The sequence below is a fragment of the Halichoeres trimaculatus genome, unplaced genomic scaffold (assembly GCF_033239565.1).
Source record: "Halichoeres trimaculatus isolate MK-OKI-2021-1 unplaced genomic scaffold, fHalTri1.1 fHalTri1_scaffold_5, whole genome shotgun sequence".
Lineage (NCBI taxonomy): Eukaryota > Metazoa > Chordata > Actinopteri > Labriformes > Labridae > Halichoeres > Halichoeres trimaculatus.
Window position 1 is genome coordinate 5,940,688 of NW_027437183.1, and position 16,750 is coordinate 5,957,437.

Below are 16,750 nucleotides of genomic sequence, written 5' to 3' on the forward strand. Positions count from 1 at the left end.
ACCACAACAATCGGATGTGAGAAACATTTCTACGAGGTGTATTGATTTTGAAAAGTTTGACCAAAGCCTGTCTTGAATGACTGGGGAGATGGATTTTTTGACCTATACTGCAGCCAGCCACCAGGGGGAGCAGATGGCGTCCATCTTTTTTTTTTACAGTCTATGCTCTTAACTCCAAAACACTGGTTTCTCTGTAACATTGTCTATCGGATTATCGGTTCTGACAACTGACCAGACATTTTTGTACTTCTCAAGTTAGTTATCATTCAGAGTTTAAAGAATGCTTACTCATTTGAATGAATGGGGCTTAACTGGGCTATTGTCAATATGCATTACATCTTTTAGGAGTCTAATAGTGTCTGATTTAATTATTTTACAACAAAACTTAAAAACACAACCCATTTTGATTTTATCAAGATGAGGAGTTTCATAAACTAGCACAACAAATTTTCTTATCTAAGTTGAAGGATGATGTTGGTCATTTGTAGCTGTTTGCCAGATGCTAAAATCTCAGTTCAGCTCCTGCTCTTTGCCTGTTTCTGGATTGATAAAGAGCTGGAGACGTCACAGAGAAGATGTTCATGTCTAAAATAGTTGATAGTGATTGTACAGTAAAATCAAAGCAGTTCAAATTTGTTTAATTATAAGGAATGTCGATTTTTTTTCTGTTTTGTAACATTTCATAGTTTGACATGGCTACAATCTGAAAAGTAACCCTCTGTATTTTCAGCAATATTTTGGATGACTTGTTTTTCGAGTCGTGTTTTATTGCATTGCATCAAAATTGCATCAGACAGGTGTCCCATAAAACTGGTTGCACTATGCTCTAAGTTTGAAAACTTAATGAGGAGCGTCAGGGTGTGAAGAGAGAGCTGCACCTCCTTGCCTCGAGGCAGTTTCGCTTCTCTCAGCCTAATAAGGGATAACTTTGAATAATGTCATCAAAAGCTGTCTTTTTGCTGCCAGCCTGGTTGCCTCAGCCACAAATGTAAATTTCCAGAGTCGACAGCTTCATCCAACCATTAATTGATCTCATTTCCATATGACTTACCTTGCTGGAGCTGTGGTGGAGCGTGTCACTGTAGATGGTGCCCGTCTCCCAGTTTTTGATCTTTATGAAGCGGGGGCATTTGGACGGGCTGCCGTTCTGCAGGGTCTTAGTGGGGGAGGCCCTGCCCTGGGCTGGAGGCTGAAAAGAGCACAAACACAGTTACACATGAGGCATTAAAGTGCGATCTTATCTTGAGAGTGGAGCGTCTGACCTCTGTGACACCAAGATGTTTATCACTGAGCAGAAGAGAGCTGAAAAGGGATGCTTTTGGGGAATAGATTCAAGAGTCACAATTTGACATTGATTGGTAAGTTAAGGGTGTGGATAATACGAGAATCAGGAAGCATTTTTCAACAGGGTTTTTATAACAAAGAGCTTTTTCTGTGAACTCTTCACTCCCATCATTGGGCTGAAGTCTCTCACACAGATTACTGAGTGCATCCTTCGCCTCACGCTGTTTTATTTCACACCGAAAGATAAAGGCAATCAACATTTAACAGCAGGTTGAGGCTGCGCTAACTCCTGGTTTTCTGGATTTCCCAATACTGTAGCTATTGACTGATGAATGCCTGCAATTTCACCTCAAAGCCAACCTGAGAGTAAATGCCAAAGATCTTGGTAATCAATCCCACACCTCGGAGGCTCTATCATCATCTCCCCAAGCATTGTTAGCGCCCAGAGGAGGAGCTTCTGAACAACAGTGACACAATCATCACACTTGCAGGGGAGATGAATACCAACAGTGTCACGCCGTTTGAGTCTCATTGTCATTTTGTGTCCTCTCAAACAGCAGCGAGGAATGAGGAGGATAGGATTGAATTTGATTTCGCACAAACTGCGAGTAAAGAGCTTAGTTCCTGTGTGTTCATGCTCCAACAGCGGTAACCCTCACTGTGCGGCTCAGATGTGACACATTGCGATCACTGCGGTCGCGGACAGGAGGAAAGATCATTGTACCGTAAAGAGACTCTAAGTCGAAGAGGCGAAGAAAATCAGATGAGGAGAATTAAAGCTTGTTGACATAAAACGCACAGTGGTTGTGTGTTTGAATATGAGTATTAAGCCTGTCGCTCATTGACCGGAAGTTTCAGCTTTGGCATTTACATGAGGACCTCTCTATCCATGCAGGTTTAAGACAGGCCTGTTTCTAAGAACAACTATTAAAGGTCAGTTTACTTTAGTCATTTAAAAATGTGATGATGTTGATTATTAAATGTCAGAGTCAGTGTGGAAAGACTCACTTATTTAGCAATTGTTAGAGCGGGGTCAGACATATATAGACCACTGGGTAAATGTCCAGACAGAAAAACAAAGATATTAAGAGCGATAAATGCTATTTCCGGAGCCATAGTTTGGTTTGTATCTGTCACTGATACCGTACATTACTTCTAAGGACATGTAAGGCGCAGCCAAGCAGCAGAGGGAATCATATTCAGGGGTTTTGGGATCCCAACTCTGCTTTTTGCAGATGATGTGGTCCTATTGGTCTCATCAAGCAATGACCTCCAGCTTGTACTGGGCAGCTTGCAGTTGAACGTGAAGTAGCTGGGCTGAAGCTCAACACCTCTAAGCCTGAGGCCATGGTTCTCAGCCAGAAAAGGATGGACTGTCTGTACTGGTTAAGAGGGAGCTGAGCCAGAAGGCAAGGCTGTCAATTTACCGGTCAATCTACATTCCAACCCTCGCCTGTTATCACAAGCAATGGGAGGTGACCGAAAAGACAAGATCCTGAATACAAGTGGTTGCAATGAGCTTTCTTTACAATGTGTCTGGGCTCAGCCTTACACCTCAAATACACCAGATATACTGCAGTGCGACTCCATTGCAGCAGTCAACTTGCACCAGCTACTTGCACCAGTGTTCAGTCCAACAAGCTGCATGACTGACAGACAGCTGGAGTCACAGACCAAAGAGTTTCTACTCCATTGATAAGTCTCTTGGCTGTAAAACCTCAAACCTGTTGACTCCTGGTCTGGTTCTACTCATGATGTCCGTTTTCCATCGTAGTCAAGCTAAACACGAACTGATTTCGTTTGTTTTGTTTTGTTTTGAAAGTCACTGGGTGTTTTTAGGTAGTTCACGGTCACGGCTTCCTGTCCCACTCATTTTTCCCTACGCTAAACTGGTGCATCACAGCTCTGCGTCTATCAAAAATAGGATGGCTGCGTATTACCAGCAACATGATGCACTAGCCACGCAGATGTACCACAACAGAATGGTACCTATCTGATCTGTTAGCCGTGACGGTTCAGAGCTTAGATACTGCTTAAAGTAGAGCCTCTTTCACATTGAGGGGAGCCAGATGAGGTGGCTCAGGCATCTTGTGAGGATGCCTGGATGCCGCCATGGAGAGGTGTTTCAGGTATGCCCATCTGGGAGGAGACTCTAGGGTATACCCAGGACTTCAGAGAAATTTATCTCCCGGCTGGCCTCGCAATCCCTCCCTCCAGAGGAGCTTGCGAAAGTGGCTGGGGACAGGGGCCACTGGTCTTTGCTGATGACATTGCTGAGACCCAGACCCAGATAAGCAATGGAAATTGGATGGATGGAGAGAGATAAATGGAAAACATTACAAGTCATATATGACTGGCCTCAAAGAGTGCAACTGCTTTTTCGCTCAACCATCCAAATGAACAGATATTGTCCGGTAATAACCAGGCACACTAAGTATTTCAAGGCCAGGGTCAAAATCAATCCATCATTTACTACAACCTGCTTCAGAGGAGTTATGATTTTGGACATTTTCAAATAATCATCACTTTGCGTCATCAGGGACAGCTGTGGAAAGTCTTAATGCTAATTTTTGCTTGCATGGCAGAATGATGCTATTTTTATTCATTTTTAAGATCTCTGTGCCCAAATTAAATGGGACACAGTTAAAGTGAGTGTTTAGCCGCATTTCACAGAACTGACCTGGTAGAAATCGGATGTAATGCTTAAATAAAGTGGTCGTAAAATTGTAAAACACCTGACAGAAACGTGCTGATGGTTACTCTGAGCACGACAAATACCAGATGAATCTACTTTGAACTTTAATATGTGGTTTGTGCACCTTTTGCAGCTGTTACAGCACCACACATCTCTGGCATAAACTTTAACACTTATCTTAACCCATGTTGTCTGCAACTCATACCAAAGGCTTCCCTTTGAATGAACAATAGATGTGTCCACTTTATTTTACAACTCATCCATATTTGCTGAATGGAGTTGAGGTCCAGACTTGAGGGGGGGCAAGTCCATCACTCTCAATGATCCTTATCAGGAAAAGGACCTAAATCTCTTTGATGATGATGTCTCTATTCTATGGTACGTAGAGCACAATGACATAACAATGACAAAAGAATGAAAGTAAAACAGCCAATTCAGCAAAAACATCTGAAACCTCTAGAAATATGCCAAGTTTTGCCAGCAATTTTGTCCACCACTATAAATCAAATTACCTGAATATATTTTTTTTCTGTTTTTGTTAACTCAGATTGGAGGGGGTTGTTTCTACAGCAGCACATAATGAAAAAAACTGATAAGGATAGATGTTTTAATGGTAAAGTCTTGAAAAAATGGCATTATCTGAGTTTCTTGTCCCTAAAGTCCCCCATTGTTCCTGGAGTATTTCAATCATAGACTGTACAAATAATGGACTTAGTTTCCCCAACGTCAGCCATCTGTTTCTGAAACAGATTTTTGAAGCAGATTGGCTATCAGGGCCACATTGGAAGTGGCAAAGGCTTCAAGTACAGCCATAGGGCCCCCATCAGTCACGTGAGCTGAGCTAAGCTGTGCCCCTGATTGGGTGAGCTAACAATCTTAATATTCTCTAAACTGCTGAGTTAGAAAACTATTCACCCCTCCCATACAGTGTGTGCCGATAGTGAAATAAGCGATTCAGACAGGAGACGTTTCTTGAACCAGGCAGTAAATGTTTTTATTTCTGCTGTGAAAACAGCTTTTTTGGGCTTGGTATGTATGAGACTTCCTGTACCCCTGGAACCACCCTCAAGCAGACACTCGAGAAAAAGCAGGTTTTAGCACTTAAGCATTGTCTCATATTCTTTGACAAGAGGTTGCCGCTTAATTTCAATCTATTATCTAACTACTAGATATCGCTAAATATTCACACTTTACCTTTTACCTTGGCCTTAAGTAATTTTTCTGATGTGTTCACTCCTGATATCATCAGGTGGAGATCCTTGAACTGAAACCAAAATCATATCAAAATCCAGTGAAGATGCTTTCAGTTTTTGTGGTCCATTGCTCTACCTGCTGACCTGAAGTACATCACTCTTCTTTTAAAACTAAACTCATAACCTTATTATTTCCTAGAGCTTGTATGTTGTTCCAGTGTGAGCATGTAATTATGCTAACCCCTGCAGCTGGCAGCATGTTTAGCAATGCTGTCATTTCAGACTTTACTGTTCCTGTTTTTTTTTAATAAAATAAAATAAGATAAAATAAAAAAATAAAAAAATAAAATAAAAAAATAAAAAAATAAAATAAAAAAAATAAAATAAAATAAAATAAAATAGGATAAGATAAGATAAGATAAAATTAAATTAAATTAAATTAAATTAAATAATTGAATTGAATTGAATTGAATTGAATTAAATTAAATTGTATTTAATTATTTTATTTTATTCTATTTTATTTTATTTTTATTTATTTTTATTTTATTTATATTTTTTTATTTAATATAATTTTATATACATATTTATTTATTTATTTTGGAGGGGGGGTGATTGGTTAATGTTACTTTTGATGTCTGCTGGGCGTTTCCTTTTATTTTATTTTGTTTTAAATTTTACTTGAAAATTAAAAGCAACTGTTACTTATTGTTTAGTTTTTACAATCAGACTCATTCTGTTCAAAACACTCTAGCTTAGAGTAAATTAGCCACAGGCATAGACTGAGTGAAAACATAATCTGTAGGGTTTACTCAATGGAAGTAGGCCCAGAGACCCTTAAATAACTAACTCATGGAACATGGTTTATCTTATAGTAAGTAACTACATCATAAGTAGGTGATATATAATCTTAAACTAATGGCATTACATCGCACACAACCCCACAGGAAATTCCCATTACCGAGAGCAGCTGCAGGAACAGACATAAATCTAAAACACGTGTTAATCTCATCATATGCCAATCAAAGGGCTTCATAGCCAAGAATGAGGTGTGGATGTAACAATGGAGAGCATCCGTGGAGCCACCAATGAAGCTAATTGAAGCTAATCGGATGAGGATAATTACATGAAGAGGCATAATGACCAATGTTTTCCCAGTAAATGCAGTTATGCAGCTTAAGTCCCTCAATTACCCATCAATTAAAACTTCAGATGGGAAATGAAGAAGAGTGCAAGACAGGGGGTTGATGAGAGGAGAGACTGACAGCTCAAAGAAAGAAAAAACACAGTATTCACTTAGTATTTATAAGGTATAGTCATGTTTTAACACACTTATATTGACAGTAATGATGAAGCCATCGTTTACCAATAAGGAGGCATATTCTCTGCCCTCTATTGATCATCCACAGCTGATGAGCTGGTAAATTTTAACAGAACATTCTGGCACCTTTCGTTTTCAGCCGGCTTATTAAACATTAAATTATGCAGAAGCAGAAGCTCAAGCTTGAGGCACACGGACAACCCTTTGCTAGAGTGAGAAAACTAATTCGCAGGCCAAGATAATGTCACTTGAAATCCTTGTATTTAATCAAAGAGAGACTCCGAGACCATCTAAAACCATCATCTTCAGTCTATTGAATTAAATTCTCAAACAATGAGCAAGTTTGCATCAGTGTCTCCCAAAAGGCCTGGAGTGAAACTGCTTGCTGCATGAATCAGAACATAGCAGACACTCAAACACACCCTCTGACGGGCACTTCAGGTTGAGAACATCCTACCAGGAAAAACATACGGCTTTTCCCCACATCATCCGCACACATCCTCGAACCACCACACACTCCAGCATAGATATTCCAGCAAACGTGCACATTAGCAGTCTCTTCTCTGCAGGTCTAAAGGGCCGAGATTGTTTCAACAGAGGCCACATTTGATGGAGAGCGGCGGATCAGCAGCTGCACTCATTCATTATGCCTCCTGGAATCATTTTGTCCCATCCGGTCCCATTGATGGGGGCTAGAGCGACGTCACAAGTGGGTGGATAACGCAGACCATGTGCAGATTACGACACTATCCCTGTCACAGACACTCAGACCTGTGACCAGACCCTTCTGTGAGGAAGGCATAAGCTGGATTTAATGCTGCACCAGCTTTCCCCCCGGAAGGATCTAATGCCTAGGTGATGGGATCTTAAGCAAAGGCTTTACGACTTTGTGCAAAGAAGCAACACAGATGTGCGTGCTCAGTTTCTGAAAGCATGGAAAGTGCAAATAGTGTGGATTATTGTGCGAGTCGAAAGAGCCAGACAGGCGCAGGCAGCCATGCTCACACATGCATTACACAGCTGCAGAGAGCCTGCTCAGAAACACTTACAAACACATGTAAACAGAGAAGAGAGGAAGGGATTTTCAAGTTATTCCTCCAAGAGTGTGGAAATGAAGAGAAGGTCTCATTCACTGCAGAGTTGAGCATTCATTTTCTCTTTACCTTGTCACTGTCAGCGTTGTTCAGCACCACCGGCATGTTTTCCAGCATTCTGTTGTTATCTGACGCCAGCTGTGGAGTCGTGCCATTTCCCACGCCAAGGTCCCTGGAAATCACACAGAAGTCTCTGTCAGGTGTGAATGATCACATCCGGTGCATTCATTTCATGTGAAAACCCCAAGACGAATCATTCACACACACACAAACACACAGTGATGAATCTGCCTGTCTGGTATCATTACACATTGAGCCACAGTCTTGTGCAGCCTCCAAAATGCTGTCAAACAGGAAGCCCTGCACAGTTTCAACACCCCCTTGAAGGGTTCCCCCTCCACAGAACATAGTGGGTGTGCACACAAAGCTTCAGGTTCTCTTGTTTCTTGTGTTGTTTGCACCTGTTGCAGAGCTGCAGTGGGATGGCTTCCAGTAATTTCCCACCGCAGCTCTGCTCCAACATCATACTGAGAGGAAGTGGGTGAAAAGCTACAAACCTCAGAGGAAAACACCACTTTGAAGTCAGAGGGGAGAAAAAAGTTAATCAGAAAAGTGCATTGACCTTGTTTCTACACTTTCAATCACTTTCCCTCTTTAATTGTTTTGTTCTCCTGCAAATAATGAAAAAGTGCCAGTCCATCAATGTTCCCGTCAACACGCTGCCCAGTAATTCAGGAGATTAAGACTGTAGGTGGCTTTTCTTCTCATGAACTCATTTGTGAGGCCTTACTCCTGCCATTGGAAAGCTAACAACATTATTGAAGACTTGTTTTGGCTGCTTTAATGATTTTTTACAGAGCACAAGCAACACAAATCTACACTTAGCACAAACAGTAAGGAAATGTACGTTCGGTAGATTATTGCTTTGTTGTAACCACACTGTTGGAAAGTCTGTTTATTTTTCTTTTTGTGGGAGAGGTAGCAGAGCAGAGTTTGTGGGTTGCACCCTTGAGAAATTTGCCAATTCTTCTCTGCCAACACCAAACAGATAATTCTTCTGTTAAATCTTCTTTTGAGCTTCTTGAAAAATGCTGACCATCAGGTGCCTGGATGGTTCAATAAATAAATGTTTTGATTTCAAATATATCTAGTCTCTTTAGATTTTAATCTGTTTGGTATTGGCAGAGAAGATTTGGCAAATGTTTCATGGGTTCAACCTAAATCTAAGCTTTGCTGTTCATCCAAATAGTATGAGGTTTATTACCAAGAAACTGTATTACAACAAAGAAATGATCTACCAAAGTGGATCTCAAACTGTTTTCAATCATTTACCCTCTTTTTTTTTTCTGCCGAGTACACCCTCACCCTAATAAGCGCAAAGCCGCTTTTGTTGTAAACACAGCGCTGTAATATTAGTGGCAATTGGATAAAGTACTACTTTTATAAACTTAAACTTGTATTTGATTCAAACCATAAACTGTTTAATTTATGAACACAGTCTCCCCAACGTCTGTCTGTTTCCAAAACAGTTTTTTTGAAGCAGATCAGCTCTCATGCCATATTGGAAGTGGCAAGGGTTTGGAGTACAGCCATAGGGCGCCCTTCAGTCACATGACCTGAGCTGTGCCTTTGATTGGGCGAGCTCACCATCTTGATATCCTCTAAATGGCCGAGTTAGAAAAAATTCACCCCCCCCCCGTACAGTGTGTGCCGATAGTAAAATTAGTGACTCAGAAAGAAGACTCTTTTTTTTAACCAGACTGTAAATAGGTTTATTTCTGAAAAGGCCTTTTTTTGGCCTGGTGTGTATGTGACTTCCGGTACTTCTGGAGCCAGCCTCAAGCGGACACTCGAGAGTTTAGCACTTCAGCATTGTCACATATTCTTAGACTGGAGCTTGCCGCTTGATTCAAAAAATGACTGAATATATGGTGTTGAAGGAATTTTGCTTGTTTGGTATTTTTTGAATATACATTTTTAAATCTTGCATACTCCCTGGAGTGCCCCCGCACACCCCCAGAGGGACACGTACCCCATTTGAGAACCACTGATCCACCAAACACATGTTTCCTCTTTTTTTATGCTAGGTTTATTTGGTTGATTGGACGCTAGTCTCCTTTTTTCAAACGGCTGAATCCATGCCCCAAAGGTAAATAGGAATAGGATATGAAATGAGAGATCTCACTCCGAGCTGTAACTGCAATCCTTAGAGGTTTAGAGGGGAGGAGACGTCTCTGTGCTGCTCCTGCTGTAAACCACAGGAGAAATGACTAAATCCAGCAAAGTGATTTCAAGTTTGTGTTCCCTTTCCTATTGAAAACGCCCACACATACAGTATATCAACCATTTCTGTCTTTCACACTCACCCCCTCCTCCAGTTCTTCCTCATGTGCACGCTCCATGCTAATTGTAAATCCTCGCAGGCATCCCTTCCCCTCTCTAACACTCCTGTTCACACTGTATCTCTTTAAATGATGCAATTTGCAAGAGCATATTTATCCCCTCGGTCGTCTCAATCAGAGGTGGAGTTCAGACATGGAGAAACGACTGGAGGAGTTGTCTGTGCCACTCTGACTCTGAGGTATCGAGAAGTATCAACCTCTCTTGCAACAAGCTTTGAGTTATTCTTTCTGCTCGAGGAAAATAGTCCCTCAGATGAAATGTGTAATTGTACTTTAAAGGCTTCAGAGAGCCTTCTTCTAAAGTTGAAACGAGAGATAAGATTGAGTTAGTTGCTTCCTTCCTGGTGCTGAGCAAATGTCAGTATGCTTTAATGTTGTCAAAAGGTTTTAAATCCAATTTCTTCGTACAAAGGTTGCCCCAATTTTAAAAAGAAAAAAAATTGTAGCATGACTTCACAGTTCATATGTTGAGATCTTTTTAGCCACGTGTCTCCTCAGAATACATGAATCACTTTGAGTGTATTTATAACAGAGGAGTGTAGGACGGGCATGGATTGGTCAAGAATGGGATATTGATTCCAGGAGACTGTAGCCTCAATTAGATTTCAATTGGACGTGGGAGGAGAACAGCAGATAACTGAGACGCCAATATCAACAGTACACTGTGCAGAGCATTTAGATGGAGACAGGCAGACTCATGAGCGAGGCAAGAGTAGACACTTCAAAGCAACCAGAATATTAAAAGGAAAACATTAAAAATATAAAACCTCATGACTGAACGTTTTGTTGTTGACCCCACCGAAGAAGAGAGACGGGAAGAAGTTTTGTTTTCTGGGAGCTTATTAAAAGGGTTTGTGATAAGCTTTGTGTGACAGGCTGCTAATTGGGGTCTAATTATTAATGTCACATGAATATGGAAGCTGACATCAATGCTGAAGAAGCAAATGTCCTCAAGTATTAATACATGAACTGCTGTCCTAAAATCTGAGTGGGTTGCAATTAATTTCTGATGCAGATTTTGAAAGCAATCAGTGCAACTCAATAACCCCACACCTGATCGAGGACTGAAAGTTTGCGTCTAATTATGAGAAACTTCCAAAGCCATGCAGCTAACCCTTGTTTAAATCAGTTTACATGAACTCATTGAAGCAAGAATAAAACCAAAAATAGTGATGATGAATGTTATGACCAATATCATGTTAATTGAGGTTTGCTAGAGGCCAGCGTGCAGACAGTAATTACTTGGTGCTGTACTCTGAGTCATATTAGATGAATGAGAGCCAGTCTGCAGCTGCTAATACAACCCAGCTGGGTCAGGTAGTTTGGAGACTACAGGGTGACAAAGTGTGTATAGAGAGACTTAATTTTAATAAGAGGACCAGGTGCAGCCTCTTATGTCTGCTGATAACTAACTTGCTGAAGCGTCCTTGACCTGGATCTGAGGTCTACCTGTCCTCTAACTCCAGCTTGTGTGTGGAGGCGAACAAGCACAAAGACACTTTAACTAAAGGATCAATAAGGCAGCATCACATCACAAATTACCAGGCTACTTGAATCTGTGCGTCTCTCCTCCCAGCATTCCTCTGGCCTTCTCCATTGATCTCCTTTTTGCTGTTTTTGATGAGGCGCAGCACCGGTTCGATCTCCTTCAGCAACTCGTTGTTCTCCTCGAGCCCGTTGCACAGAAGGGCACCACGACCCCCGTCTCTCATCAGCAGGGGGTCCTGAGTCTGCACACCTCCCCTCTGCAGGAGGGACTGGGTGATGGATGGAGAGGAGAGGTTCTCGATAGCTCGGAGCTGGGGCTCCTTGTTGACCTGCTGCTGCTGCCCGGGGCTGAATGGGCTCAGAGGGGAGCAGTGCTCGTAGGACTTTGAGGGTGGGAATGCAGGCCGTGTGACCCTTACTGTGCGTTGGCGGCCATCTCCAGACAGGGTGGTCTCCAGGTGGGTGGTAAAACCCTCAGGCCCACGGAGGATCAGCACGGCATGGCTCTCAGGTGACACATTCTTCAGTGTCTCCAGGGCCCGCTCGTACGACAGGTCCACCAGGGGCTTGTTGTTGACCGCCAAGACTATGTCGCCCACCTGCACAAGGCCGCACTCCTCTGCTGCGCCCCCACGGATAAGGTCGGACACAATGACAGGCGGCTTGGACACCCTCTGCTTCACCAGAAAGCCCAGGCCGCCAACCTTCCTCTTGAAAAGACGCACAGAAATGATGTTGGGCTGCAGCTGGCACACTGTCGGCTCTGACTCCTGCATGGTGCCTGTGTGTGATTGTTACTGTGTGGTAGTGTGTGAGTGTTTGTGTGTCCCCAGGGATGTTTCTGAAAAGCAACAGAAGGAGAGGGAGGAGGAGGAGAAGTAGAAGTTCTATTAGTTTCAGAGGAAATTACCTTGACTGCCTCATTTACTTACAGTGTGTTGACTTAACATAAGTCAAAGAGGGTATAAGAGTCATTATATGTTTTCTCAAGGTAATAAAGCATCGTTGAGTCACTTATGCACGATTTCATCACAGATGTGAAAATCTATAAGGCAACTAATCAGACTCTATTATCCTCTGTATTAACGCAGCACAGACTGTTATTTCTCAAAGGCAAACACTGGCTGAGCTTGTCTCCTCGCTTCTGTTGTCTCTTTTCTATAGTGGTTTTTCCTGTAACCTCTCACTAAAATTTTTCTGTATATTTAAAGGTTAAGTATTTATTTTTACTTATCATACAGCTGTACTTTTAGATATTATTAAATTACAAAGGCATATTATTGGTCTGGAGAATTATAGATCTCAATTTATGAGGAGTCAACATAATGCAACCTTTGATACAGCTTAATATTCAGCTTTTAATGTCTTGATAAGTAGATAATTGTGATAAATTAAGCATCATTACCAGGCACAATAACTACTTTTGCCTCAGGACATGTCTTACTAAAGTGGTTTCCATCTATCTTAAGCAGAAGCTAGGCAAATTCTGACGTTTTTTCACTTTTTTTGGCCAACTTCTGAAAAGAAAGGACTTGTACATACAGAGAGATGTCTTTAAAAACAAAAATGTCATATCTTTTTAAGTATTTAAATTGAATTTAATCTGGAAAACCTCACTGAGATTAAAAATCTCTTTTGCAAGAATTTCTTGGCTAAGACTAGCAGCAGCACATTCCATCAAAGTTGAGACAAACAACATGAAAATGTAGAAATGTGTCAACAAACTGTATTATGTATTGTCTGTTTTTATTTTGAGGCATAGCTGTAAAGAAAAAGGGAGCATTCACTCAACTCCTACTTCACTCTTCAGCACAAAACAAAAAAGCATGCAACTAAAGCCTACCCCTCGGCTCCTCAAGCCCTATTATTCCACCCTGTGCCTCATTGTCTTTTCACTCGAAATGAACTTTACGCACAAAAACAGAAACACTCCTCCGGCCCCGTTTAGCCAGACGTTATAATAATCCGTCATTTCCGTTTTAGTTGTTCTTTGAAGTCGCTTCATCTGTCCGCGTGGGTGGCTTCGCCTTGTATGTACAGTGTGTCAGAAAACACACGCGCGCACAGAGCTGAGGCTGCGCGTGCTCCGCCGTCTGTGCATGGAGGAGGGAGGCACGCGGCGAACAGCGGCAGCAGTTCAGCACCGAGGACAGCGCTCTGCCTCTGAGTGCTGCTTTCAAACCCACAGCTTCATCTGCCTCTGCAACTAAGTTCGTGTTTACCTCAACTCTTTGTATTAAAAAAAAACCATAAAACACAAAAAACGACGCTCACATTAAAGATAATGCATAGTTCAAAAGTCTCACTCTTTATATCTACTCCCACTTTGCATAACCAGTGGAATCACACATGCACATGGCTGTAGGTGAGAGTGGCGCACAGTCATAAATACTGACTAAATTGTCCCCAGGCACAGGAATAACTTTACATAGACGAGCCCTTTAATCCCAACTCTTTGTAGCTGCACCCCACTAAGATAAGAAATGACCAACAACGACGTGAATACTGATGGAAACGTGTCATGAACATGAGAGTCAAATGTTTCCTGCAGTGTCTGGTAGGATGATACGAAATTACCTTAAATATAGAAACCATACATTATTGATTCTTTACATTTTTCTCCCATTACATGTATAACCCAAGTGTTCTGAAACTTCACCATTCATAAATAACAGGCAATGCAAATGCTTTCTTACTTGTTTTGTAGTTGTTACTTAGGATTTCTACCTTTTCTTAATTTGCATCCATTTCTGCACAGTTTTGAAGTGTTTTTATAAACATACATTTCTCAAGTGTGGTGTTTCTCCCACACAAACACACTGCTAGGTTTTGAACCAGAAAATTGGTTAAAAAAATATCTACCTGTTACAAAAAGGTTAGGTAAGCTGTCAGCATACCTGGCAGGTAAATCAGGCTATGCATCATAAATAAAACAAAGTGGAGTCAGATATTCTGGTTCTTTAGAGTAAAAAAGAAACCTGTACTAGCCATGAAAAAATCCTGATAAACCAGAAAAACGTCCCATAAATATAGATAAACCAAGCCATGATATATTTCAACCTAAGTCCCCTACTGTTAGATAAATTACCCCTCCTCTCCACCTTTTGTGTAGGGAAGTGCAGGCAAAGAACAGCACATAAGACCTGCAAAACTATACAATGGTCTTTCAATTATGAAATGCTTAATTTAGTATATATGCAAGGTGACTAATTTTCAAGTGAAATTAAAGATATTTAACTTACCAAACATGCAAGGACAGTTAAGTAAGATGCAGTCAAGTTGATTCATTTTCATCTCATTATAATCTGCAAAAATGCACAGTATGTTCTCACCTCTGATTCTCAAAGCAACAAGTTCTGGCTTCACTTTTTGGATGCAAAAACAAAAGTACCAGCTTGTTTTTTTTTTTTTTTTTTTTTTTTTTTTTTTTTTTTTGCATGGCAGTTGTATATGTTTAATTAAATGAATCTTATCTCAGCCTCAGGTTTGCACATTAGTTCTGCAGCTCTCCATCCATTCTCATTAACAGCACTCCCGCACCCTCATTCAGCAAGGGAATGCGCAGCTTTGTTTCCCGTAAAAAGAGAAGGAAATCAAGAGAACAGTTAAATTAAATGTTTAAAAACTCACCCCTGAGAACAAGGTCGCTGTCACAACGACCTGCAGCAGTGAACTTTGAGATAAAACTCCTGTGCTTCCTCAGCAGCGGCTGCACAAGTCTCTCATCCAAAATAAAACGACTCCAAGTCACAGCGACGCGCTCTGCCTCTCTAGAGACGAGGCATGCTTGTGCCTCTCCGCGCACCGGGGCGCTTTATAAATACAGAGCAACGGGAGACACAGTGACGAGCTGGGAGAGAGCCGTGCGCGGGCATTTAAATCAACTGTGGGTGGGTTTAGTTATGTCGGCTATCGTCATCACTCAGCATGCAGGAGCAGAGTCTCCTTACATCCACTCCTCCAAGAGCGCACTGTGGGCCTTCACGGGAGGCAGCGACGAGGCAAGGTGTGCAACTTGGAGAGCCTTTGATCCTAGTTTGAAATTTTCAGTCATGAACATTTTAAAAAATAAGCAAGCAGCACATGCAGAGACTTAAAAGTTGATTCCAGGGGGGTGAATTGTTCATGATGCTAATGACATTCGAGGCAACTAACTGATGACTGTTTATAAGATTCAGTTCCCGTCAGTAAAAGTTCATTTTAGACGTAAATAGTTTTGTCCACCACTTTATACATCTGCAAATAATAATATACAACTATTTGCCACATAATTCACTAATTTTCAGACCGCAGAAAAGATTTGAGCACCCACTTAAGCTTGTTAGCAGCATTGACGTGCTAGCGGCAGCTACGTGCTAGCGGCAGCTACGTGCTAGCGGCAGCTACGTGCTAGCGGCAGCTACGTGCTAGCAGAACTCGGTAAAGTGAACGTTAGCCCGCTAGGAGCAGCAGCAAACAGAAACGTTTTACTTTTAAATTGCAGCGCTTATTTGTTATATTAATGCTGATTTTTGAGAATTTCCTCTTGTAGACTGGAAGTATTTATTGGGTTATTCTTTTGAGTATGTTATTGTGTTCTTTTTGGCTTTGTAGCAGTGAAAATAGTAACATTTGGAACTAACTTAAAAATTTGCATGTAATTGTCATGGGCACTATGGAAGACAAAAAAGTGAGTAAATAACACTATAAGTATGCGTCAAACAGTACGTTATTTGCAGGGATTTATTGTAGAGGCATACAATTTTTCATTATATTATTTAAGTTGTATTATGTGTTTAATATTGTGTGAGAGAAGGGGCAGATAAAGTAAGGTATATTATTCTTTTTGCTCCTTCCATTCTCTTTTGATTTTTTTTTTTTTGATTGATTATAAATTTGTTACAACAGGCTGAAATAAATACCAACTAAAGTAAAACATCCTATCCTGGGATCCACCAATGTGAGGTTCCAGCATGTGCAATTCATTTGCATGCAGTCACCTGCACGGGCTGCAGCTGTGAGGGACTGCTAAGATCGAATCATGCTTTTGGGTCAGAGTCTCTAAATTGCAGAAGCGGTAACTAGATTTGTTACTGGTTGCACTTTGTAAAACAGTTGCTGGAGGGCTCTGAAAGTCGCTAAATATCAGAGAGGCACCCATCTGCAGGGACTGAGCGTCACCATATCATCAACACACAGCGTAAAAGGCAAACCGGAAGTTGGTCTTCTTCGTCTATTTTTTCACTTTTTCAGCTGTACGACACCATGCAGGAACTCAGGCGCCCCTTAGAGCCAAT

General features: G+C 41.3%; 1 protein-coding gene across 1 annotated transcript in view; it reads right to left on the minus strand.

Annotated features, from left to right (window-relative positions):
- The window catches only part of nos1 (nitric oxide synthase 1 (neuronal)), a 76,391-nt gene extending 61,048 nt beyond the window's left edge, over positions 1-15,343 (minus strand). Inside the window, exons 1-4 of the mRNA XM_074669961.1 lie at positions 15,105-15,343; positions 11,529-12,315; positions 7,654-7,756; positions 1,052-1,189 (exon numbers count right to left, since the gene is read on the minus strand). Of these exons, the coding sequence (XP_074526062.1) occupies positions 1,052-1,189; positions 7,654-7,756; positions 11,529-12,250 (963 nt within the window). The 5' untranslated portion in view covers positions 12,251-12,315; positions 15,105-15,343. The remainder of the gene's footprint in view (positions 1-1,051; positions 1,190-7,653; positions 7,757-11,528; positions 12,316-15,104) is intronic.
- Between the last annotated feature and the right edge of the window lie 1,407 nt (positions 15,344-16,750).